At 36.2% G+C, this 27,918-nt stretch overlaps 1 protein-coding gene across 3 annotated transcripts in view; it reads right to left on the reverse strand.

Annotated features, from left to right (window-relative positions):
• Nucleotides 1-27,918, reverse strand: part of MEIOB (meiosis specific with OB-fold) — a 50,594-nt gene that overhangs the window by 14,470 nt on the left and 8,206 nt on the right. For all 3 annotated transcript variants that reach the window (XM_036739350.1, XM_036739351.1, XM_036739349.1), the window contains exons 4-9: nt 26,569-26,700; nt 20,871-20,943; nt 15,505-15,700; nt 4,775-4,875; nt 3,098-3,150; nt 2,906-3,001 (exon numbers count right to left, since the gene is read on the reverse strand). In XM_036739350.1, the coding sequence (XP_036595245.1) occupies nt 2,906-3,001; nt 3,098-3,150; nt 4,775-4,875; nt 15,505-15,700; nt 20,871-20,943; nt 26,569-26,700 (651 nt within the window). The remainder of the gene's footprint in view (nt 1-2,905; nt 3,002-3,097; nt 3,151-4,774; nt 4,876-15,504; nt 15,701-20,870; nt 20,944-26,568; nt 26,701-27,918) is intronic.

A 27,918-nucleotide genomic window follows, 5' to 3' on the forward strand; every position in this document is an offset into this window, starting at 1 on the left:
GACTAGATACTTAACCTTGGTCTGCTTCAGTTTCCTCTGATGTAAAAAGACATAATCTACTTCCCAGGGTTGTTGTGGAGACAAAACAAGATAAAATTTGTAAAGCACTTTGGCTTTGTCTCAAGACAATGACAAGGACCATGTCCCAAGGTCTAAACTAGGTTAAAGAACCCCAAGCTCAGTCAGCTTTTTAGATAGCCACAATTTGCTTCTAGTAGTTACAGAGTCTTCCTTCAAACCTATCAGATTTCAGTCAACTCTCTAAGTTGATTTCATCTGAATCTCCTCTGTTCTGTATCTTTGAAGCCTCAGGGGTCCATCTCCACTATCACTTTTTCTTTCCTGGTAGTTGGTATATCTTATTCTTCTGATCTCTTCTTATTTTTTCATCTCCTATCACTTACATTTTCTAATCTAACGCTCAAGTCAGGCCCTCTTAGTGCATTAATGACACAACTCTAACTTGGGTTGAAGTTTACCCTAAATCCTTATTCAATCAAGTTTAACACCAGCTAGCATATACTGGTACTGGTGGTTCAAAACCTATTAGCATAAGGCTCTCCTCATTGATGGAGAATGATTACTCAGTGCCCTTGGCCTGACTTTATGAGGGGCGAAGCTGGTGAGAACTTTAGAGAGAAAAGATCCTGTTTTGGCTTCCAGCCTCAAGAGAGAAGACATGCTGTCAGACTCTTTTCAGGTCCCCAAAGGGAAAGAGACCCTAGGAAGACACCAAAATGTAGAGGAGACAACACTTCCACGATATCCTTATTTCCAGCTACAGAAAAGACTTTAGGATATTTGCTTTTGAGTGAGATCTGAGACTCTTAGTCGAGCTGTTATTCACTCTCTGTATATTGATTGCTATATATTCTATAATATGTACTTTCTCTGATTTCTGTTTTGCTATTGATTTGCGTAAATGGATTTACCCACTATTTACTATATGTGTTCATTGTGGAACTGGTATTTGGTGGGAAAGGAGTCAAGCCTTTGGATATAAAACTAGGGGCACCCTTTCTCTTTTAAGGGAGATTGATCACAACTTGATATAGCACAACTTGAATCTAAAAATTATTTTCCCCTAGACTCACAATATTTAAGAGAGCAGACAGATATAATTATAGACTTGTACCCCCTCTCTCTGAGGAGAATGACCAGTTTCTGGCCCCAACCTCCTACCTCCCCTCCTGGCAGGAATCAAAGTGTCCCTTGGAGAAGAGTTGGGAGAGGAGACTCTACAGATATCTATTCTTGCCTTCTTAGAAGCCACATTTAGACATTCATGCAGACACAAAATAACTTACATGGGCAAGACACAACATATATACACACTCTCTGCATATAATTTTCCCATAGTCCCACAAAAGTTTTATGGTTTGTAGTTTCTCAGCTCTATCCTACAAAACTCTGAAAACAGTCATGAAAATATTTATGAAAACATAAATGAACTGATGGACAACAATGGTATCCCTCCATTTTCAGTCAGTACTCATGCTTTTACGCTATTTTCAGACAGGTCTTCCTCTCAGCATATTTATCTGAGGGGCAATATTCTCTTAAGTCCTCAGAACTGTCTCAAGATGTTTTTGTTACATATATGTCCTTTATCTGCCTCTTTCAGCAATTCAATGGCCATTTATGAAAGGTGCAGTCTCTTGCATGAGGAAGCTAGGTGACTAAGTGGATAAGAGCACTGGGCTTGGAATCAGAAAGAATCATCTTCATGAGTTCAAATCTGGCCTCAGACATTTATCAGCTGTGTGACTGAGCAAGTCACTTAACTCTGCCCTAGTTTCTCATCTGTAAAATTAGCTGGAGACAGAAATGGCAAATCACTGTAGCATCTCTGCTAAGATAACCCTAAATGGGGTCATGAAGAGTCAGACATGGCTGAAGTGATTCAACAATAACAGTATCTTTCATGAAACTAGACTAATAATGTTAAATTACACTAATTTCTATGATTTGGAAGAAAAGGCCAATCCTAATGCTACATTCACTTTAAAGCAAAGGTGTCAAACTCTTCCAGCCAGCAAAACTCTGAAGTGCTGCTGGAATGAGATTAAAATGTAACTGGGAAAGGTTTAACAAAATACAATACAACACAGATAATGTAATTCATGGTTTTCTAAGCCAATATGCAGCCCACAAGGATAATTTCTATTTCACTTTGACACCATTGGTTTAAATAATATAATTTAGATTTTTAAAATTCAGATTGACCTTCTCTCTCAAATAGTTTTATAAATTCATTTAAATGGATCCCAACAATCCTTTACCATTTACAAATAGCCCAGATTAATGTGGTTTAGATTATTAATCTAGTTTTTCCTTTAGTGAATATCTATGTATGTGTGTGTGTTTGCTTTTCCCCAGTAGCTCCTTGAAAGGTGGGATTGGTTTTGTCTTTTTATCCCCAGTGCTTAGCACAGTGCCTAGAACATAGCAGGTCCTTAAGAAATGGACTGGTTAATTTAAAACATTCTAGTGTTGTTGTTGTTGTTGTTAAGTCATTTCAGTTGTGTCCAACTCTTCATGACCCCATTTGGGATTTTCTTGACAAAGATACTGGAGTGGTTTTTGCCATTTCCTTCTTCAGCTCATTTTGTAGAAGAGGAAATGAGAGAAACAGGGATAAGTGACTTGCCCAGGGTCACACAGCTAGTAAGTGTCTGAGGTTAGATTTGAACTCCAGAACACGAATTTTCCTGACTTCAGGCTGGCATTCTATCCACTGTGCCACCTAGCTGCCCCTAATATTCTAGTATTAGACATTATGGAAATGTTAAAACAATCAAATTGACCACACTTACTTTTTTGACTCGCTTTAAATTCAAACTTCATTTATATCACTAGACTCTACAATAAGTGAATTTCAGAAATGCATTTTGAAGATTTTTACCTGGATTAGCTGTAATAATGGTTTTCGAGATGACAGTTGCAGTCATACAGCTTCGAAATTTATCAAAACTTATTCTTATATCTGCGGCAAATATTACTGTGGGGGGGGGAAAGACTATTATTTTATTATTTGTCTTAATGCTTATGGGTCAGAACAACATGAAAATATTAAATACAGCTATGAGTATGATACCTGTTTCACGTGGTATCCAACTCTGTGCAAGTAGAATAGATTCATTATCCCAGCTAAATAAAAGGAAATTAATAAAAGGACAAATAAATTAGGAAAAACTAATAAAATAATATTGTTTACAGCTTTAGAGGAGGTCAATCCTACTGAACTGCTCATATTATTACGTTGTCTTTGTATAATTGTTGAAATCTAATACAATTTTGCTGATACTAACATTAGCAGAATTATTCCTTACATTAATATTTTGTTGTTGTTCAATAATTTTAGTTATGTCTGACTCTTCATAACCCCTTTTGGAGTTTTCTTGTTAAAGATACTGGAGTGGTTTGCCATTTCCTTCTCTAGCTCATTTTACAGATGAGGAAACTGAGGCAAATAGGGTTAGGTCACTATACCAGGGTCAAACAGCCAGCAAGTGTCTGAGGCCAGATTTGAACTTAGGTCCTTCTGACTCTAGGGTTAGTACCCTATCCACTACACCACATTAATATTTAGTTGAGACTGTCTTGAAGCTAAAAAAACAAAAATCCCCATAACCCCACAAAGAACACGTATAGAAATAGCTCCACACTATGTTGATTCCCATTCCAACTGATTTTTTGTAGTAAACTACATTCTCACCTTCCTTCCAGTGGAAGCTACTGAATGTTCAAGTTATACCTAGCCTAGTATCTTTTAATTTTCTCCTGTATTACTGGGAATTCATTCATCTATGTCATAGAATATTTGACCCATAAATTATAAATGTATTTTTATTCTAAAACTACATGTTTTCTCTTGGCATTTTGTTTTAATTACTTATCACTCTTCTCTCTGCCTTGTCATTCCTTGAGAGTTAATGATGTGCAATTAATTATTAACTTTTTCAGGCCATTAAGACCCAATTGGCACTGTGGATTAAATGGTGCCATAGAGCCTGGTGAGAGTTAATGTACCTCCTCTCTACATATCATTGATTGTAGTCTACTCAGGACTTTTTTCATCAGAATCTCTTAGCTCTAAATGTTATTTTATCCCTCTTTGGAATCAAATTTCTGACAACATCATCTTTCTGTGAATTTAGTGTAACTTACTACCAGAGAATGATAGGTTCTAGGGAAAACTGGGTACACTAATCGTTAAAACACCTCACTAAACACTGTTTGGTATAAATTGTAATTCACTTTAAATAATTGTTTAAAACTATATTCAAAGAGTTTATTATTTTGGTGTGTTTCAGTAGAAAGAATGTTAGATTTAGAGGCAGAAAGTCTGGGTTTGAATTCTGGCTTTGTTACTTCCTACTTGTGTGGTCTTTGACTTCTTTGGGCTTCAGTTTCCTCATGTATAAAATGAGGAATTTGGACTAAATGACCTCTAGGAGTCCTTCTAACTCTTGACTCTCTTACCTCAGTATAAGATAGTCCTACAGAATGGACTTTAAGAATAGTGTTACAGTACATATTCAGAGGAACAGTAAATATGTGAGTATGTGAATGTCTTCAAGTTTTAAGGCATTATTTAACTTCCCTATGCCAAAAAAATGAAATTTTTTATGAAAGGAAACCTTTTCTCTTGATGGGATTAATTTTTAACAATTAGTTCTTAGTAATATAAAGCATTAAAATAACTAAATAGATCTTATTCTTTTATTTTAATTTATGTTTTCATTTACGGTTCAAAGGAAAGGCAGTTTACCATAGCATTGCAAAAGAAGACTCTGTTTCATCATATAGCTTTACTTCACATCTCTGACCCTTTCTTCTGTCTGAAGTTGTAAAGTATTTTGGTTCTCCAATCTTAACGAAATAAAGAAAACCATTACATTTCATTTACAATCACAGTAGATACGTAAGTACTTGTTGATTAACTGAAATATAAAAGGGCTACCCATTAAAGTACCAAAGTGGGAACATTAAAACTAATAAATAGTAATTTGCAATGATAAGCTTTTGATTAAAAAATAGCTGGCCTGACAAAATATTTAAAATTATTTATGCTTTACACAGTACTTGCACAGATATTATCTTATTTGATTCTTACAACAAGCCTGTGATGTTAGCAGGCATTATCGTATTCATTAGGTAGATGAAGAAATTAAGGGTCAGAGAGGTTGACTTGCCCAGGGACTCAAAGACAGGTCTTTCGATTCCAAGTCCAGTGTTCTTTCTACTATATTACCCACAAGCTTCTGTTTGGGCCCTCTTTAATTCTTTCTCTTTTCTATCCCTTAGTGATTGCATCTACTTCTTTGCCTTCATTCACCATCTCTATGTAGATGCCTCCCCAACCTATACAGGAAGCTTCAACCTCCCCAGAGCCCTCATTTCACAGCAGCTTATTGCTAGACATCTAGAACTGGAAGGCATCTCCAACTCAACACGTCTATAACTGAACTCATCATCTAGCTGCTAAAACTTAACCCTGTTCTCATTTTGCACATACATATGGCTCTGGAAGAATGCACATGTATTGAAGGGCTAGCATCAGAGAGAGATGCTAAAACAGTGACAAAACCAGATGAAGTGAAGGATACCTCCAGACCGCTGCATCATTCTGTCCCTGAAGATAGTATCAAAAAGAGTAGCACACAAGGGAAACAAAGCCTTAAAGATACCTATATCTCAGGGAGTAAGAGCGGAAAGAAAGAAACATAGCAGGGAAATATATGTTAGCAAGAAATGTGGCTCAGGGCTGCAACATGGGCACAAATTCACAGACTTTCTCCTCACTGCTGTTAGATAGAATAGCAGGGAACCAAATGCATCAAGGAACAATCTGAACCCGTCTCTTCAAAGTACTGTGGATCAAGCAGACTGCGTAGGTCCAGGAGGGATGGTAGACACAACTGTGGGTAAGGATGCTTGACGCCCTTTGAAAAAGGGAGAATTTTCCTGACAGGCAAGGGAATTTTGTAGGAGCCCATTCTTCACTTTTTATCCCATTAAATCAACTCAAACCTTTTGGTGTGAAAAGTCAGCTATTTGTACTGAGTCGATCTGGGCAACTCCATCTTAAAACCTTGTTTATAATGGTAGGGAGCATGCTCACTAATCTCATCTCCCATGATACTGTAATGAGGGAGGAGCTGGGTGGCACTAATCCATCTTCTCATAATTATATGAACCAATTAATACTTTTGCCCTTATATGGAAGTTGCTTACTGCTGTCTATAAAAAGCAGGGCACAGCTTGAATCAAAGCTGGCCTACCCAATGCTTGCTGCCTTGGCATGCTAAATAAAATCCTTTAAAATTTACCTGAGTTTGCCTTATTAATCAGGGCAACCAGGATTTCTTTTAACATTGGTCTCAGGACTCCTTTATATTCTTCAAAATAACTGAAGACCCAAAAGATATTTTACTTACATAGGTTGTATCTATTGATGTTTACATGGATCAGGGGTGAATTAACATTTATTAGTGCTTTCTATGTGCCAGGCACTGTGCTAAGTGCTTTGCAACCATTACCTCATTTGATCTTCACAACAGCTCTAGGAAGCAGGTGCCATTATTGCTCCCATTTTACAGATGAGGATGCAAAATAAACCCCTTGATTTTAAAAGAGATAATGAGAAAAACTACGTTATCCTTAAAGGCACCATGGACAATGAACACCAGTACTTACATACTTGTACCAAATGGCATAGTACCTAAATACTTTAGGAAAAGTTAAATGAGTTACAAGGAAAAATAGACTATAAAATTATAGTAGCTGGGGACCCAATGTACCTTCAAGCCTAGACACATTTAACCAAAAAAAATAATAAAAAGAAGAAAGAAAATAAGAAGTAAAGGACCTGAACAGAACTTTAGAAAATGAGATATGATAGATCTTTGGCAATTACTGAGTGGGAAAAGAAAGGAGTATATGTATTTATCTGCACTGCATGACAACTTTACAAAAATTAAGTGAAACAATAACTTTAGCAAAGTTGCAGGATGTAAAATAAATCCAGATAAACATCATCAATTCTGTACATTACCAACAAAACCCAACAGAAAGATATAAATTCCATTCAAAACATCTACAGAATGTATAAACTATCTGGTATATTCTACCTAGCAAGCTACACACAAGAACTATACAAATACTTCTACAAAACACTCTTTGTGGAAATAAAGACAGACCTACATATTTAGAGAAATACAAAAAATCTCAAGAAAAGTCTTGGGGGCTTTTGGAACCCCCTGTACTAATTGCTTATGGATAGGCCAAGCTAATATAAAGAAAATGTCATGCTGTATCTGGACATTAACTCAGTGCAACTAGTTCTGTGTAGCAACTGAAGTGAGTTGAGCCTTCTTTCTTTCTCTTCCTCACCAGAGACTAAAGTGGTGTAGGGGAGAGTGTGGCCCCAAGGTGTTTAGGGAAAATATTTGTACAAGGTTCTTGCTGTACCTCTGAAGCCAATCTATATTAAGTTAAAATGGTCCCTAATAAAACCAGAGCCACATGGTTTTTAACATTACCAAAACCATAGTCATCAGGGTCTCAAGTAGTAGATGGTAGTAGAGAAGAGAAACACCTCCAACAGCTCACAGTTACCCCCTAAAGCCCTGAGAGGAGATGTGACTTGCCTGATTTTAAAGGAGGGACAGAGGGACATACTACATAGATATAAAAATATCACATTATAAATAAATTAGAGGAGCAAAGAAGAAAATACCTACGAGAACTATGGAGGGGGAAATTTCATGAAAAAAAGGGATAAAGAGGATCACACAGAAGGGAAAAAAGATAATTTTGACTATATAAATTTTAAAAGTTTTTACACAAACAAAAACAATGCAGTTAAAACGAAAAGAGAAATCATTAACTTGGGGATAAATCTTTGCAGCAAATTTCTCTGACAGAGGTCTCATAGCTGAAATATAAAAGAAACCGATTTAAATTTACAAGAATAAGAGACTTTTCCAATAGATAAATAGCTGAATGTTATGAACAGGCAGTTTTCAAAAGAAAAAAACCTAAGGTATCAACAACCATATAAAAATGCTCCAAATTATTAATAATTAGAAAGATGCCAATTAAAGCAACTCTAAGGTTGCCAACACATCTTGTTGGCAAAGATGACCAAAAAAATGATGAAAAAGCCATGGGAAAATAGGCATATTCATGCACTATTGGTGGAGCTATGAATTGATCCAGTTAAATGATCTAGTTTCCATTCTGAAAAACAATTTGGAAGTACGCCCCTAAAATCACTGAACTGTATATACCCTTTGACTCAATGATACTATTACTAAGCCTATACTCTAAAGATATCAAAGAAAGAGGAGAAGGACATACACATATAAAACTATGTTTGAAGTGGCAAAGAACTGGAAATTAAAGGAGTGCCCATAAATTGGAAAATGGCTGAACATGTTATAGTATATGACTTTAATGGAATACTATTGAGCCCAAAGAAATGATGAAAGGGAGAGTTTCAGGGAAACCCAGAGACACTTGTAGGAACTGAAGCAAAGGGAAATAAGCATAACCAGGACAATAATTTGTGCAATAATGACAACATTGTAAAGACAAATAACTTTGAAAAAATTAAGAAAATATGATCAGTGAATTGACTGACCGCAATTGCAGAGGACTGATGATAGAGCATGCTACCCACATTCTGATAGAGAGGTGATGGACTTGAGATGGAGACTAATAAATGCTTTTGGATATGACTAATGTGGGAATTTGTTTTTGCTTGACTATCCATATTTATTACAAGGGTTTTGTTTTTCTTTTTTCAATCTGGGAGGTTGGTGGAGTAGGAGGGAGAAGAAAGGTTGATATAGGATTTCTTCCTACCCATCTACTCCCCCCTCCACCCAAAAAGGGAAGAGAACAGAAGATCAGAAAGAATCATTGACAAGTAGGGCTGCACTGAAAATTCCATATTGAGTTTATTACATATTTTTAACAAGCTCTTCATAATAGAGATTTGCCGTTTTGTGTATAATGATCTTCTTCTGTTCTATAATGCTTACGGAAAAGCTGATCTTATTTATTTCTATTAAGGTCAGAATAAAAAGAAAAAAAAAAAGAACACTGAGTCAGATATTGACATTGCTAGAGTTCATTTCAGTGGGAGTACGAACCAGAAAAATTGTGAGAGTTCCTACTATATGTAATTTGTGCCAAGCATGTGCTGGAACCAGTTCAAACTGGCTTATGAGTTAATTGTTAATTTTTCAGCATGAGCATCTGTACCTGGAAATTGGCAAATGCTATGGGTCAGGCCTTGATTTATTGCTTTGCTGATCTAAACTGAAGAAAGTGATGGAGAAAATGTTGAAAATGCAGCTTAAACTTAAAAGTGTGTCCTACGTACATTTTTTTGAAAGCCAGTTGTTAAACATTTACCAGCATACTCCTGCTTACTCTCTTAGCTCTTTGAATTGTTTATCTGGGAAATGGGGTGATGACTGAGAGAGATATTGGCAGAGAATATTCTTGGCATATGTGAGCATAAGTAACTACCTCTCCCCTCCTAACTAAGGTTCCGGTGAATTCCTGATTGTTATGATAAAAAGTCCAACAGTAGGAGAAAAGGATATCCTGTGATCCTGGTCTGGCTTCCAGGCTGCCATGTGAGTTATGGGTCTAAGGGCCAGTGAGTGACCAGGACCACATGGAGAGGTATAGAAACTGCAACCAATATTTTGCCCTGAAGATATAACATCCAAAGATGAATTCCAGGAACCATAAGCAATAACTATCCTGATTGCTGAGACCACCAGCTATTGTGGATCCTATTGCACTGGTGCACCAAAGAAGTTTGCTTTCCCTAGTCCTCTTTCTTTAATTGCTTTTCCACTAGTATATGGTCAAGTCCCCTCAGACATACTTGCATACCTGGGAGAGTAAGCAAAAGTGGTTTGGAAGATGGCTAGATGCAGATGTTCCCATAGGAGCACTTGATGGAGTTCCTTTCCACCTCATTGTATCCACAATAAACTACAAGATCACAACTTTTAAATATCTGAGTCCTGTGAATACAAGTGACTACAACCAAAGAGGAGCCCACATGAGGTGGGGAGTTCATGAGCTACCTATGGCCCATGGATTTGGTAGCTCAATATTTTGAACAAGGTTCCATTATATCCCTTAGATTTATTTCAGACTTGGCCAGCAGGAATTTTTCTAAATGGTTCAGAGCCACAACCAAAACTTAAGCTTGTGGTGGGGGTTAGAAGCATTTGCAGGTTGACTGCCATCTGGTGGCCAGTAGGCTAACTTTTTAGGGAAACTCCCTTTCATGAACCAGAAACTGAAGATGCCACTGTACTGATGGTGGACTAGAACACTATCTAGTGGACAACATAGGTATTGCACCTCTTGCCATATAACTAATACAGTGATTGCTGTCTTGTAATAGTCTTAAGGCATCATTTCAGGGGACCCAAGGACTTCTGGGGAATTAGGACCAAACATGTCGCAAATATTTTACCATAAAACTGTACCCAGATCCTTATATCAAGGAGGAATGCATTGACACTAGGTAAGAAAAGATGAAAATGTTCCTAGAGTTGTGTGGTTAATCATTGCATTGGTTAAAGTTCTCAAGTCTTTCAAAGTTGAGATTTTTTTCCTACTCAACTGTTTCCCATTTAATTATAAATGCACTGATTTTGTGTGTGCAAAAGCTCTTCAACTTTATGTACTTGAAATTTAACATGTTAGTTTCAAAACTGTATCGCTTGTTTGTCTTCTGAACATCCTGTTCTCTTCCGTGCTTAAAAAAAAATGCTACAATTCTCTCTCTTTTTTTTTTTTGGCACCACTATCACTAGTCCCCTTCTTCCTCACAAGTCTCTCCTCACCAAATTAAAAACAAACGTCCCTTGTAACAAATAAGCATAGTTTAGGAAAACAAATCTGTACCTTGGCTATGTTTGAAAATGTAGATCTCAATTTGCCCCATGAGTCCTCCATCTCTCCATCAGATAGTGGTATCAAGCTTTGAAACTAACATGTTGAATTTACTATATTATTTTAAAAATTATTGTACATAATAGTGATTCACAGTTTCATGTACATTCCTCTCTGTTCTGTGTATCTGGAAATACTTGTGTTTGTTTATGATTGTCAAGTTCAGAATTACAAAAAAAATTTAAATCTTAAATTAAAAAAACACAATTGCTTAAGTATAGGATTTTATACTTAGCCCTATCAAATTTCACCCTATTAAAAATGAACAAATTAGAGGAACTGGAAAGGAGATACTTTTCACAGTTATGGATAGGGGAATAATTTTTGATCAGATAAGTCCTAGCATTACAAAATCATAATAGAAGATAAAAAGACAATTTTGAGTACATATAATTAAAAGGATTTTGTATGAGCAAAATCAATGCAATTAAAATTAGAAGGGAAAGTTAACTCAGAAAAATCTTTGTAGCAAACCTCACTGACAAAGGTCTGATATACAAGATGTAAAAGAAATTGGTCCAAATATATAATGAGAATAAAAGCTATTTCCCAATAGATAAGTGGTCAAAAGATATGAATAAGCAGTCATCAAAAGAAGAAATACAAACTAACTACAGCCATATGAAAAGATGCTCCAAGTCACTAATAAGAGAAGTACAAATTAAAACAACTCTGAAGTTCTACTTCACACTATCAAATTGGCAAAGTTGGAAAAAAAAAAGAAAAATGGCAATTGTTGGAGAAGAGGTGGGGAAAAACTGTTGCTGTAGTTATGAATTGGTCTAGTCATTCTGGAAAACAAATTTGGAACTATACTCCCAAAATCATTAGACTGTGTAAATCCTTTGATACGGCTTTACCACTTGTTGGGTTATTTCAGTCATATCCAACTCTTCATGACCCCATTTGGGATTATCTTGGAAGAGATACTGGAATAGTTTGCCATTTCCTTCTCCAGCTCATGTTAAAAATGAGAAACTGAGGCAAACAGGGTTAAGTGACTTGCTCAGAGTCATACAGCTGATAAGTGTTTGAGGCAAGATTTGAACTCATGAATATGAGTCTTTTTGATTCCAAGCTGAGTACTCTTAACCACTTCACTGCCTAGCTGCCAGTGATACCTTTACTAGGCTTATATCCCAAAGAGATCTTTAGTATTTAGTATTTTATTTTTATTTAGTATTTTATTTTCCCAGTTACACGTAAAAACAAATTTTAACATTTGTTTTTAAAACTTTGAGTTCCAAATTCTTTCCCTTCCTCCCTCCCCACAGTCCTTCATTGAGAAGGCAAGCAATTCAATTTTTTTTTCTTTATTTAGCATTTCATTTTTCCCCAGTTACATGTAAAAACAATTTTTAACATTCATTTTTAAAATATTGAATCCCAAAGAGATCAAAAAGGGGAGTGCCCATAAATTAGAGAATGGCTGAACAAATTATGATATAGCAATGAAATATAATATTATTGCTCATAAGAAACGGCAAAAGAGAGATTCAGAGTAGAGAGAAGACTTTTCTATGAACTGATGAATTGAGAACAATTTGCATAATGATTTCATTCTAAAGAAAAACAACTCTGAAGGTCAAGAACTTTGATCAATGCAATGACCAACCACAACTCCAAAAGACCAGTGATAAATCATGCTTTAGAGGTGATGGATTAGGGGTACAGAATTAAACATGCATCTTCAAGAATAGCTAATATGTGGATTTGCTTTGTTTGACTACATGCATTTGTTACAAGAGAAGGCTTTTTTGTGCATGGGTGGAAGAGTTATGGAGAAAAAATATAGAGTTAGTGATAGTGAAATTAGAAAAAAAGAAAAGAGAGAAAAAACAATCATTTAAAATACACAGAATAGAGAATAAAATTCAGAGGGAGACACAGACAAGCAAGATTGGGGACCGCCATGTCAAATTTTTATTTTTTAAAAAGTCAATATGGTGTTGTGTGTGATGTTCTTTTGCTGTTCTTAGTATTTAGAGATGCTCATACATACTAATATTTATCAAATTAATAAAAATAAAAAGAACATTTTAAAAAGAAAATTGGAGTGATAGCTAAATTTCTTGAGTCCTGTTGTATCTCCTCCGTCTTCCATTATCATTTAGATATAACTGACATTGGCTCAGCAATAACATTCACTAGTTCTTTCATTACTTTGAGTTATAGTTTATCCAGGACTGCTGATTTTGAATTCACTGAGTTTAAGTCAATGAGGTAGATTATTGTAATAGCCTCCAAATGGTATCTCTGCATGAAATTTTTCACCTTACAATCAGTCCTCTACCTAGCTGCCAATTGATCAGCACAGGCCTGATCTTATCACCCCTCTGATCAAGAAGCTTTAATGGTTCCCCTTTGCTTTTAGGAAAAACATAAATTCTTCTCTTTAGCAATCAAATCCCTCCAGCATCTGACTCCAGCCTAATTTTCCAGGATGATTCTATATTGTTCTCCCTTACATGCTTTACACTCCAACTAGTCTACTTGCTGTTCCTTGCATATGACATTCCATCCAGCTGCCTCTATGCCTTTCCACAGGCCTAGAAGACTCCTCATCTCTTTCTCTTGGAGCTGCTAGCTCCCTTCAAGGATCAGTTCAATTGCCAACTTCTTTAAAGGGCCTTTCCTGATTCTCACAATGGTTAGTATTCCCTCTACCCCCATATGAATCACTGTATGTTTATTTTCTATGTGTCCTGAATATCCTTATTTGTAGAAATGTTATATCTTTTAGTAAAATGTAAGTTCCTTGAGTATAGAGACTCACATTTTTACATTTATATCCCCAGCACCTAGCACAATTCCTGGAGCACTGTAGGTGCTTAAATGAATGCTTGTTGATTGATTAATAGGTGGCAACTGGGTGCAATCTTATTATTTCCTCATTTGTTTTGCATTTCAGCTCCCTGCTAACTATTTTTGATTTCTCTATCCAAGTTCAAAGATTATTATTAGGAAAGAAAATAGAAGCAAAATAAGCTGAACAGTTCTTCCCTCTCACCGTAATCTGTTTACCATACCAAGGAATAGTCTGCTTTCCTCCTTGATCCTCCTTTTGTGACAACATAGCTTAAAAAAAATCCCTTTTTGTTGTTCTGTTTTTCTTGCCAGTCTCAGCTCTTTCTAAGATTTAGAGCTTTTGGCACTATTCTTCCACTCATTTGTATTTTTTCTTCTATTACTTGCCCTTTCTTATATCTATAAATGTCTTTTAAAAATTTAAGTTGGTCAGTGTGTTCCCTATGCATCCAAAGTAGTCTCTTAAAAGGAACCTTTTTTATTACTCATTGGAATTATTTATTTTTATTGTTTCCTGCCTGTCAAACCATAAGGTCTTTAAAGGTGGGATTTTGTAGCAGACTAACCATAATATAATAAACTGCTTAATGTGTTTGTTGATTTATTCTGCTTCTAGCATTTAAGCAATTCCAACTTTATGTAGAGCAACTGACAGCAGAAACCACTATATAATTGTTAGACTGTCATTTTCAACAAGAACAAAATATCTATGTTCAACAGGTAGAGTAAAGTTTCTATGAATACAAGTCACTAAGTACAGCTTCCTAGATTTGGAGTCATTCAGTGAATTGTGAAAGAACACTGGACTAGAAAACAGGAGACTTGAGATCTAGTACTGCCTCTGATACTTATTAGCAATGTGACTTTGGGCAACTCAATGTCTCTGAGCCTCATTAAAAAGAGATGATGATAATTACCCTATACTTAAAAATCATCATTAAATTATTCTTATTCTTGTTCCTTTAACTCTTCTTCATGGGCTTTGTTTTGCTATTTTTTTCATTTTTGTGGCTTTCTCTAAATATAATTTTAAATTTCTTCATGACCTCCTTAAGCTGTGGTTATCAGAACTTAATACAATTTTTAGTAAAAGGCTGACTAATTCTGATACACTGTAGAAGAGGATCACATCTGGAGGATCATGGATTTCTATAATGTTTCAATACTTCATAATAAAATGTTGGCCAAAGTGAAATAACATTGAGATGTTAGCCCACCGCAAACCAAAGTATTATTACTACTCTACCCATGTATCTCAGAGTGGCTCTGGAAATAAGTGTGTCATGGGTGTGTAACCAATTTCCTTTGTTTATAAGCTTATATTTCTTTGAAGGATAAATCTATTATCTAAGTATCAGTAACTATTTTGGATCCATGTTCAAATGAACCCTATAGAAACCTAATATATATATAAGCACATAACAATTATATACATATATATATATATATATATATTACTATACTACACTTGGCATTCACGTGTAATTTATTTTGCTATTTGTTTACAAATAAAATACAAAATTTTTTCCATAACCGGGAATTTTTATCCCTTACCTATATCAATTCAAGTGACTATTGATGAAAGCATAAAATAAGACTGAGAACAGACAGAAATGACACATATTAGAAAAAACAAATTGAGTCACTGAGATTCCAGATTAAATAGATTTTACCTGCTATGGGGTTCTTTGAACTTACCGATCTTACTATTGCAAGCACATTAATAATTCTTCCATCAAGAGTCTGACCATTTGCAACAATATCACCCAGTGAATAGTAATCCTGAGAATCTTTTATGGGTAAATGCAACAAGGAAAGTAACTTAATGTCCACTTGATAGCTGGAACAAACTCTGACCACAGAATGATTCTCACTGAGCAACAGTTTATAGGAACTGGATTGCAAAAATACACATACACACACACATCAAATAAGTTATTAGAAAGTTATTTTGCATAGAAAGATTTTGAAGTTAGCTTAACATTTCATAATTTAGTTAACTTTTGTGTATTTAAATTTATGACATGTTAATAAATACTCAACTTTTTAAAAAAATTGGAAACACTCAACAATAGTGCTATTTAATTTTTGGCTAAACATCCAAACATAAAATATTCATTGAGTGTATACTATCCGCCCAGCCCACTGCTAGGCATTATCAGGAATCCTTTTTAAAAAAGTATAATAAACCAAGACAATATCAAAAGACACATGATACAAAATGCTATACACTTCCAGAGAAAGAACTGATGGAGTCTAAATGCATATCAAAGCATACTATTTTCACTTCTTTGTGGTTTGTTTTTCATGTTTTTTCCTTTTGTTCTGTTTCTTCTTTCACAATATGACTAATGTGGAAATATGTTTTACATGATTGTACATGTATAATCTATATCAGATTGCTTGCTCTCTTGGGAAGGGGGGAGGAGAAAGAGAGATGGAGAAAAGTTTGAAACTCAAAATCTTTCAAAAAATGAATGTTGAAAATTGTATTTATATGTAATCAGAAAAAAATAAAATACTATTAAGTTTTTTAAAAATAAAAAGTATAATACAAGAGCTAAGAAGTTTATTTCAGGAGATATACAAGTAAAAAGTTTTTAAAAATGACACATGACAGTATGTCACAAGGCAGCACATAATTAAATGTTAAATAAATAGTACAGAAAATAAATGATATAGGAATTTAGAGGAGGGAGAGATCCCTATAGGTCCTTAATGAAAGAAGTAGAAATTGAATTTTACCTTGAAGGTAGATAGATAAAATAGAGGTTAAGGAATTCCATCTAGGGGAAATGATGTGACAAAAGATGCAAAGGGAATATGTTTAGATATTTGTGGTTCAATTCAATAAATAAACTCTTTGGGCTAGAATGCTGGAGACAAAGTTGAAAAGGAAGGTTGGAAGGAAGATTATAAAAGGCTGTGAGTCCCAGGTCCTCTAGTTACAAAAAGTTTTATGTATGTTTATCAGTCAATTAATCAAAGAATGTTAGAGCTAAAAAAAGGACTTTAGAAATCATCTAGTCTAACACCTTACTGAAAGGTGATGAAAGTTCTGAGACAAACAAGTGATGAAAAGTTTTTCAGAAGGATTAGTCTGGCTTAAGGTTTGAAGGATGGAGTGCAGTGGGGAGAAATTGGGACTAAGGAGGCCAGCTTAGAGACAGTTGTAGTGTTAGATGTCCCATGACAAAGGTCAACATGTGGATAGATTTTTAAAATTTTAATTTTTTTTTTTAGTGAACAAAAATCTCTCATCTATCTCCTACCTATCCCCAGTGAAAAAAGAAAGAAAAACAAAACCCTTGTAACAAAGATATATAGTCAAGTACAACAAATTTCCACATTGGCCACATCCAAATGATATATGTCTCAATCTGTATTGTGGGTATACTTTTAAAGAAACTGTTGTATATTGTTACTCATAGGCTATGCTTACACAACACCAACACAAAAGAATTTAAAATGAAAACTTAGTTAACCAATCTGTTTTGCTTAACCACTGTAAAAAATTATTTTGAGTGATTTTTTTCAATGAATTGAGTTATTAGCTAAACTAATCAATAAATTAAAAATAATGGAACAATTTGGTTTGTCCTTATCATGTAATTTAAAATTTTTTAACATAGTAATCATTTCAGGATTCTATACCTACTGTAAATATAAGCTATACATTTTAACTAAGAAGTAGCATGGTTCATTGAAAGAGTATGGATAAGAATCAGAAGATTTGGATCTTAGGCTCATCCCTGCCACCAATTAGTAACATGACCTTACAAATCCCTGTGCCCTGTGTTTTCTTTATCAGTTTAATGAAGATAATACTACTTGTCCTGTCTCCTCAGGGGCCTGCTATAAGGATAAAAATGAGGTGACACATGTGATAGTGGTTTTAAAAGCTAAACTATATTTTGTAAATTATTGAATATTTGAGGGTTGGATTTTTTTGTTTGTTTTTAGATTTGAAGCCATCTAGATTGATCTCATTTTATGGATAAGTAAAACCAGGCCTGGAAATGTTCGGTGATTTATCTAAAGCCATGCAATAATATTTTTTATCTGCTATTTAGAAGCTGGAATCTTCTATTAGGCTAACATTTTTAATTCTTGCTCTAAAAGTCCAATACCATCTTTGCCCATATCTAGTTTATCTTCCCCAAGGGTTTTCATGAACCTACTTCATATTCTTCCTGGTCTAAATATTATTATTTCATATTCTCTCACTTGATGTGTCTACAAGTTTGTTCTTTGTTCAGTCATCTCAGTCATGTCTGACTCCTCGCAACCCCATTTTGAGGTTTTCTTGGTAAACATACTGGGGTGGTTTGCTATTTCTTTGTCCAGATCATTTTACAGATGAGGAAACTGATGCAAACAGGGTTATGTGACTTGCCCAGGGTCACACAACTAGTAAGTGTCTGAGGCTAGATTTGAACCTGTGAAGATGAGTTTTCCTGATTTCAAGCCCAGTGCTCTATCCACTGGGCCAACTAGCTGCTAATGTTGCCAATTTATTAAGTTGGTCATCTCAGAGTAGGTTATCTGAGCTTCAGTACTCTATAAAGAACTACTGTTATTTTAATCACGGGCAATCCAGCATAAAATCATAGATTTAGAACTGGAGGGGCTTAAAAAGTCCTGCCTTTTATTTTATTAATGAGGAAATTGAGGACCAAAACATAAAATTACCTGCTCAAGGTTACACAGATAGCAAGCTGGGAATTGAACCCTGATCCTCTGACACCAAATCCAGCATTCTCTCTACTATACCACATTGCCTCTGTCATTATTTTTGCCTCTTCCATTTCTTGGGTGCTGTATTTGTACTTTTTGAATCTTTATTTTGTCAAGGTACATTTTGCATGGAAATAGAAAAACATATAATGCACTGGCCCACATACACACAGGTATAAGCAGAACAGATTAGATGATTTGAGCAGATGAAGCCCTTATGTTATACATGTCATTCATCCGCCATATCTTTGCCTGCAAAATCCTCCTCGTTTTCATCAATTGAACATCTTCTTCCCATCTTTTAAATCACAACTTAAGTGTCACCTTCTCCAAGAAGCCTTCCATAGCAAAATAGGACTATAGGAATTAGAACTAGAAGGGACCTTAAAAAATAACCTAGTGCAATGTCCTTAATTTACATATGAAGAAACTGGAACCCAGAGAGAATTTAAGTGACCTTGAAGTTGCCACTCATATAGGTAGTAAGTAGAAGAGCCACAACTCCCATTCAAATCCTTTGACCCCAGCAGCTAGAAGATTTTGTTTTCTCTGAGTGATGTCAATTGCAGATGATTTGTTTGGATACTTTTTTCGGAGCATTAGTATGCATGTCATATAAAGTGCTCTTTCCACTAGGCTATTCTGCCACCCACCAGCCCCGCTTTGCCACCCACCAGTCCCGCTTGTTGATTGCAACATTCTTGCTTGGTCAGTCATTCAATTAGTCAGTCAGTAAACATTTAGTAATTATCTACTGTGTGTCAGGCACTGTGCTAGGTGCTGGAAATACAAAGAAAGGCAAAAGATAACGTCTGTCCTCCAGGAGCTCACAGTCTATTGGGGGAGACAACATGCAGACAACTATGTATAAACAAGCCAAAGAGAATTAGGAGGGACAGAGAAAGACTTCCAGCAGAAGGTGGGATCTTAGACGGGACTTGAAGGAAGCCCAGAAAGCTAGGAGGGAGAGATGAGGAGGGAGAGCATCCCAGGCATGGGAGACAGCCAGGGAAAATTCCAAGAGTTTGGAGAGGGAGTATCTTGTTTGAGGAACAACCAGGAGGAAGAGTCACTGGATTTGGTTTGGAAAGGTGAGACGCATGGGAGGGGGAATAGGTTACGAAAGGCTTTGACTGCCAAGCAGCACTTCATATTCGATACCGGAGATGATAGGGAGCATTGGAATTTATTAGTAAGGAGAAGGGATGTGTGTGATAGGAGCGTGCTTTAGGAAGATTACTTTGACAGTCCGGACCTTTTCGACCTCACACTTTTACTAAGTGTCTAAGATACTGTAATGTAATGTCGTGCAGTTTAGTTACCTGTGTTGCTGTTGTTGTTGTTTAGTTGTGTCAGACTCTTTGTGACCCCATCTGTTGTTGGTGGTAGGGTTTTTTGGCAAAGATAGTGGAGTGGTTTGCTGTTTCCTTCTCCAGCTCATATTACAGATGAGTAAACTGAGGCAAATGGGGTCAAGTGATTTGCCCAGGATCACACAGCTAGTAGTGTCTGAGGCCAGATCTGAACTCACGAAGATGTCTTGCTGATTCTAGGCCCCACACTCTATCCACTTTACCACCTAGTTGCCCCTAGTTACCTGGTGGTGTCTTATTCTATACTGTACTATAATAAGTTTCCTGAAAGCAAAAATCCTCCCTACTCCTTACTTTAGTGCCTGGCAAAGTGCTGTGCATATAATAGGTGCTTAATAAATGTTTATTTGATTTTGAGTTGATAACATAAAGGTAATATTTATATAGGGAAATTATGAACATAGGTAAATATTTGAGATTGTAAAAACAGGATATTTAATATCTATCCTCTTCGAGGTCTAAATAATTTAAAGACAAAATGTTACAATAGGACTGTCCTAACTAAAGCACAATGGTTGGCAGCATTAATGGGGATCCATGTGCCAGCCCTTGCAATTGGATTATTGCAACCTATTACTCTTGGAACAAGATTGTTCCCTTCTTTCTTCAAAATCCTTCCTTAATACTAACTTCTCAAAAGAAGATAAAGGAGAACTGAACTTCATATTGAAGCTTTGAGAAGAAGAATTTTTTAAGATTTATTTTTCCTGCATATTACTGTCATTACCAAAATATGAAGAGCTAAGAATCAGAATCATTTTTCTGAGGATAAATGCTACATTTTCTCTTCATAATACATATTTGTGTAGGCAATGAGAAGTTACATGTTGTAGGATTAATCTTATAGTTTTCAAAATAAAGTGTACCACCTTGTGGCAATCTAATTTGATACTTAGACAATATTAGTCATGCTAATTGTATCAAAAAGGTCGTAGTTCTCTGTCATGAATTTACCTTGGAGTTGTAGGATTGAATTTTTCTTCTTTTTCTATTTCCTTTGTCTGCACTAATGGATTTTCAATTGTCACTAAAACAGAGAGAAAAGTAAGATATAATTTCAAAATGACAATAATCCTAACAAAGTAAAAATCAGAAATAATAAGTGGTTTATAATAAAAAAATGCATACTTATAGCATAATGAGTTTGAAACACTATTTTCCCCAAATTGCACAAACATATACCTTTATACTCAAAATTTTCGTTATTAAGTACATCATAAGGATTGTTTGTTTTTTTTTCTACAAAATTGTTTTATACCAATATGCAATCAAAATTTACAGCACAGATTTAATCTTATAGCAAATACCATTAAAAAGTATGGGGATCTCTATGATAATAACAAAACAAGTACTCTGAAAGGCAGTATGCTATAGTGAATGAAGGGCTGGCTTTGGAGTCAGGAAGACCTGGGTTCAAGCCCTGACCTCTGATACATATTAGTTACGTAATGAGGGACTAGTCACAACATCTCAGTGCCCCAGACAGCTGATGCCCTACATTGGCAGGAGTTTGCACAGAAGTTTCCCAAATTGATTAAATCACCGATAAAGAACAGGAATAATTAAAAAAAAGTACTTTATACGTTCATGGAGCTTTACTATTCACAGAGTAGTTATACATACATTAACTTATCTGATCATCATAACAACTTTATGAGGGAAGACCTGTGTTTTGGTTCTAGCTGTCACTAGTTACTTAACTTTCAAACTCAGTTGCCCCATCAGTAAAGTGGAGGTAACACCGGCACCATCTAGCTCATAGGGCTGTTGTGAAGATTAAATAAAATAACATGTAAAGGGCTTTGTAAACCATAGATACTATCATTGTTGTTATTGTTGGCAGAGTAGAAATTATTATTCTGATTTCACAGATCAGGACACTGAGGCTAACAAAAATCAAAGCCACATGGTTGGAAGTAGGACTAGAAATGGGACTATGTCAAAATTATTTCAAATCTTCTGAAGATAACATAATGGAAGATAGCTTCTATGTTCTCTTATGAAATATTACTTGAAGTCACTGTCAGAGACAGAGCAGTAGGCTGTTGGGATCAACGCTCTCACCCATGTAGCATTTTTTATGGTTCTCATTCAATTAGCAGTAATCCACAACAACTGCATTTTCTTTATAGCATAACTGGGGAGAGAATAAGGAAAGCTGAACTGAGCCTTAACTAAGTTCTATATTCAACAAACATTCATTCAACAAAAACTTATTAAATACCTTTTATATGCAGAAAACTATACTAAGTGCTAGATGAGGTTGAAAATTTAAATAAGACGCAGTCCCTGTGTTCATGGAGTTTATTGACTAGAAGAGAAAATAACCCTCTAAGGACATAGAGTCCAAGAGTAGCAATCATAGCCTTGATGTTAGCACTTATCTCCTGAGTTCCCCATTTAAGCATCAAGAGGCACACAGAGCCTCCTAGGATCTGGTACTCTTAATAATCCAGCTCCACTGATCTTGCCTTAGCTATTAAGGGTCAAATTGTATGGGGTTCTGGTAGGACCCACTGAAGGCTGGGCTACAGTAGAGATGGGCTTCTCTCTGGAACTAGTCAGTTTTGCCATTTGGTTTTCACTTTAGTTAGTAGCCTGAAGGAAGTAGACCTATGTCACTTTGGACAAAATCAAACCTCATCTGTTGAGTGAGGAAGTTGTGCTAGACAGAGGTGAAGTGACTTGCCCAGAGTCACACAGGTAGTTAGTGTCTGAGGCTACATTTGAACTCAGATGCCTGGCGCTCTATCCATTGCACCACCTAACTGCCCATACATATATGTATACTTACATATTATATACATATGTATACATTTACATTTATATATATAAGCTTTAGTGTAAAGTGGTTATTTAATAGATTATTGTGAGGGATAGTGATAAGATTAGGGGTGAAACATTAAAGAAGAGACAAGGGAAAAAGGATACCTTTATCCTTTTAACCCATGTTAAACTTGATTCTCTAACAGTTAAGAATAAGACAGAGCTTTCCCAATATTCTCCAGTTACTTTCCAACACGAAGTCTTTTATGTCTGATGAATGCTGAAGTACATCCAAAAACTTTTGTTACCCTGCTGTGTCTTTGACCTAGTATTATATTCTTAGGTTTCTTTCAATTTGGAGTCCTGGGGCCAAAATCAAATGAATCTTCCTAGGAATGATTTTTCCATAGAAATGCTCAACTATAGAGCTGAAACCTTGGTTTCAGGTATAGTTTTCTAATCTGAACTTGTGCTTCCTGGGGCTTCTCTTTCTTGGATCCATTGGCATTTCCTCTTTCTCTAGATGGGAAATCATCTTTACTTTAAAAATTGATAAGATGGGGCAGCTAGGTGGCGCAGTGAGTAGAGCACCCGCCCTGGAGTCAGGAGGACCTGAGTTCAAATTCGGCCTCAGACACTTGACACATGTACTAGCTGTGTGACCTTGGGCAAGTCACTTAACCCCAATTGCCCTGCCCCCTCAAAACAAACAAACAAAACCCCCCAAAACCCAAGAAATTGACAAAGAAAAAGTAGGTTCTGGGGCAGCTATGTGGCGCAGTGAATAGAGAACCGGCCCTGGAGTCAGTAGGACTTAAGTTCAAAGCCTCAGACACTTCACACTTACTAGCTGTGTGACCTCAAGCAAGTCACTTAACCTTAACTGCCTTGCCTTCCCTGCTCCAATGAAAGAAAGAGAGAAAGAAAGAAAGAAAAAAAGAAAGAAAGATTAGGTTCCTATAGTTCTCCAGCAGCACACCTCCATAAAAATCCCTCTGAGCTAGGTCCACTTATCTCCATTCCTTTTAGGTAAAGTTCATGCTCACATTCTTGAATGACCCTGGTTTTTGATGCTTGGCTCTCAGGAACACAGGTCTCATTGCATTGCCCTTTTAAGTTCTCATCTTAGGAAAAGGTGTTGTGCTGAGCTTAGAGAGGAATCTTCTCAAGCATTTGGGACAAATTGTCTATCAGCATTACCACTTTCTCACTGTTCTTTGGATGTTGGGACTTCGCCCAAATCTTAACATCCTGGACAGGATGGTCAAGGATTGCTTTAGCACCAGCAGTTCCAAAACTTGTTCCTTTGTATGAATCTTGAGTCCTAGTCACCGAATACAGAGCTCTTGGAACTAGTTCCTAATCTCTCTTGACCCATTCGCTTCTGGATACTAAAACAATCTGAAGCTCTGATAAGAGACCTTGAGGTCAGATGTGCCTCTTCCCAGGATGACTTTCTTTTCTCTGGAGATTCATTCCCTGATCCTGCTTAATTTATGTGGAAATGGGATTGGGTAGGTCAAAGAGGTGACCATCATCTAGCTTTGAGACTTTATTTTTCTAGATGGGAATCTTATCCCAGAGTTAAGATTGAAATGTAACTCCTGTCCCAAAGCCCATTGGTATGGGACTCTCCTTATTGGTGGACATGAATGCCTTGCTCTGTGTGAGGGTGAGGGGCTGGGTAGAGTTGGAGATAAGTGAGACAGCTCAGCCTTCACCAGTACCCCTTGGTACTCTCTAAAGGCCAGTACTCTTTTAAACTCTTCAAACTTCAGGAGACTTCAAGTGGCAAGTTGCTCCAGGTTCTTCAGGCTTTGTGGCTAACCCTACTTTAGGTTGCTGAAGGAAAAAGACTTTGGGAAGACATATGAGGAGCTAGAAGTCTCCATCATGTCCCTATCCAACTTGCTCTAGAGACCTTGGGGAGTTTCCTCTTAAGAGAGATCAAGGGCAATTTCTAATGGTTGAGCTGACTTACCTTGCTCCCAACGGGAGAACTCTTTCTATATTGTCTGGTATATATTCTTCTACGCGTATGTTCTCTGATTTCTGTTTTACTAAGATTTGGATGAATGGGTTTCTTTGCTATTTGCTATTTGTGTATATCATAGAACTCATATTTGGTGGGAAAGTGGTCAAACCTTGGATATAAAATTTGGGGGGTCTCCCTTCCTCCAATAACAATAATAATCTCAAAGTGATCAGAAGTTAGATGAAACCTGATCATACCCCCTAGATGACCCATATTTAAGGGAGCAGATAGATATCACGACTCTCTCCTAAGGAGAGCAGAGCAGCCTCTGGCCCCAACTTCCTGCTTCCCCTCCTGGCAAAGATGAATTTCTCCCTTGGAGAAGGGGCTAGAAATATTTATCCTGTCACCCTTCCAGACACACAATGACAGGCCCTCACCACAGGTGGATATCACTACACATGTGGGGCTCACTTTTGTTACCCGTATGTTCACTAGGGGGCCAGGCCAGACCTTTTCAGGCTCAGGCTACAGTCCCAGCAAGGAATCCTGGGGATGAGTTCTCCGGATCAAATGAATGATAAATGCAAAAAGCCTGGGAAAAAAATTAGCTATCTCCCAATGTCAACTGGGGGCGGGGCTATGTGCATTCACATCCTTAACTCACTACACTATCATAGCTGGAGATACCAAACTACAATTCCCAGAATCCTGCAGGCTGTTTTCCATTTCCAGGAGGCTCTAAGAATTCTAATTTCCCATAAGTTCTGCTTCCTAGCTTTCCAAATTTCCTTTCTGCTATGATCGAGAGATCTGGTGGTTGTTTTCCTACAGCTCTATCTTACATTTCCCTATCTCTACCTTAAAAAATATCTTAACCTGCCAATCCATCCAGAAAACCTGTATTCCACTGGCTTAAAGCAAATCACAAGGAAGATAAATGTTAAAAGTTTTCCTACTGTGTGTAAAGCTATTTAAGAGGGGGCAGTTGTGGCTGGAGGGGGAAGCCTTTGTGAATATTCATAATATTCTGTATTTGAGCCAAAAAAAAAAAAAGACTTTTTGGATTCCAGCATCAGTTCTTCCATAGCACTGAAGAATCCCCATGGCCATGATAGAGGTTTCCGTAAGCGTGACACTTAGGTGTGAAATGCACCAAGTAAAGTGATACTATAATTAGTTATTTTGATAGCAAACCTGATGCCATATAAGGTTCAGTGAAAAATATTAGGGTGGGACTAAGGAGGGAATAGTTGAGAAGGCAAGAATTGTGTGGAAGTGGGATTAGAATTGTTCTGCAACAATGAGAGAATGGACAGAATGGAGGGAAACTACAAGGAAGCAGATTTTATCTCAATATAGGGAAAAACTTCCTCATAATAATAGCTAGCATTTATGTAGTGCTGGAGCCATATCTATCCGATCCTTGAAAGGAGAGGTAGGTATTATTATTCCCATTTTGCAGAGGAGGAAAACTGAGGCTGAGAGTTTTGTTTTTGTTTTTTTTAAACCACTTAAGAGTCACTTTAACGTACAATGGGCAATCTTTTATAGGTAGTGAGTTTCCTGTCCTGGGAGCTGTTTACCCCAAGGCAAGATGACCACCTGCCAGGCAGTTAGGGATGTGGTAAATCAGATACATATTTCAGGTAAGAGTCAAACTTGGATAATTTCTGAAAACTCTTAAAATTCTGAGGTCCTATGATAAGGAACTGCTAATTCTCAGTTTACCTGTTTTAGGTTAATTATTTGACTTATATTCCCTTGATACGTAATAAACCTGGATCATTTGTTTCCAATCAAACTGCTTCAATTTATGGCCTTAGAGGAAAAGCTGGTTTACTTAAACCACAAACATTAATGTCATGGGAAAGAATTATAATAGCAATAGGTGAAAAATAAATAACTTACCACACTCACCAACTCTAAAGCTTTTGGAAAGTGATTTAATATAATCTTCCTTTCCCCAGGATGTTACATTTATAAAATGAGTTGGCGAATCTCGAATGGTGAAGTTGAAAGTGTACCTTTCTGATCCAATATCTAAAGAGAGAAAAGATAAGGCTTTTAGTTTTCAAATGTAAAAGCTTGGTGTCATTGATTCTTATTATTATGTGAACTAATCCAGATGCCAAGCACACAGTACCTAATTAATGTATACCAATTACAAATTCTTTATATTCTGATGGATTTCATTTGTGTGAATTCCCTCCACTGGTGCAGATCCCAATCTATACTTAAGTTCGCATCCTTTGAAATTATATGTTGTAATTTATTGACTTGTAAAGCAAAGTGGAGAATGGAACCAACTCTGAATTCATGGCAAACATCCCCCTCTTCCCCCTTTTCCTCAATTTTCTGTCCATTAGGCTGGGGGTGTGGTTGTCTTTTTTTTTTTTAAACTTGAATGATTCAGAGAGTTACTTCAATTTTCTCTTTCACTTTGTGTAGTCATAATTCCAAAGTACTGAATTAGAACAAAGGGTTTGTGCTTCTGAATGACGGCCTGATGAATACCACAAGGGGTCAGTAAATATTTTAATGACTTCTGGTTCCTGTAGTAGTAAGCATGCCTTGAAGCACTTAGGAATCAGCCTGGGTTCCTTATGCTATTCTAACAATTCTTTTGTCTTTATCCTTATTAGTGAAATTTAGGGGTCTGACTTACAGCATAATGAATGTACATTTTTGAGTATAGATGTATTAGTGCTGACTTTTTAAAAAAATTCATTACAGATCTTTTAAAACGAATGGGAGAAAAAATTGAAAATAAAAACTAAGGTGTGCATTAATACACTAGCATTGATTGGATAAATGAGATTAAAACAAGTCAGTTACCCAAATGATTAAAACAAAAGTGGAAATTTTTCTTCCAAAATTCTTGAGGAATAGCCTTTAGTTTCACTTACTCCTTCTTACACTGTAAAATTTAAATAAAAATTGTAGAAAAAGCTGAGATTAACATATTTAAAATTCTGCATTTTGTATATGCCATTTTTTCTGTCATCCACAAAAATTTGACAATGCATTTATTCAAAAGTCCAATTCCAGTTTAAGGATGTCTATATAAAAGCAAGACACTAATTTAGTTTAGTCAGAATGAAGAAAAAAATCAAAACAAAGCATAACATAAAACAAAACATGTTAGTGGAATTTGGAGGTCTGATTTAGTATGCAAAAACAAAACAAATGACTATCTGACAACTCCATTTAAAGTAGTTATTTTAAATCATATAGACGTGGTTACATAGAATTTACATC

Source organism: Trichosurus vulpecula, chromosome 9 (assembly GCF_011100635.1).
Source record: "Trichosurus vulpecula isolate mTriVul1 chromosome 9, mTriVul1.pri, whole genome shotgun sequence".
Lineage (NCBI taxonomy): Eukaryota > Metazoa > Chordata > Mammalia > Diprotodontia > Phalangeridae > Trichosurus > Trichosurus vulpecula.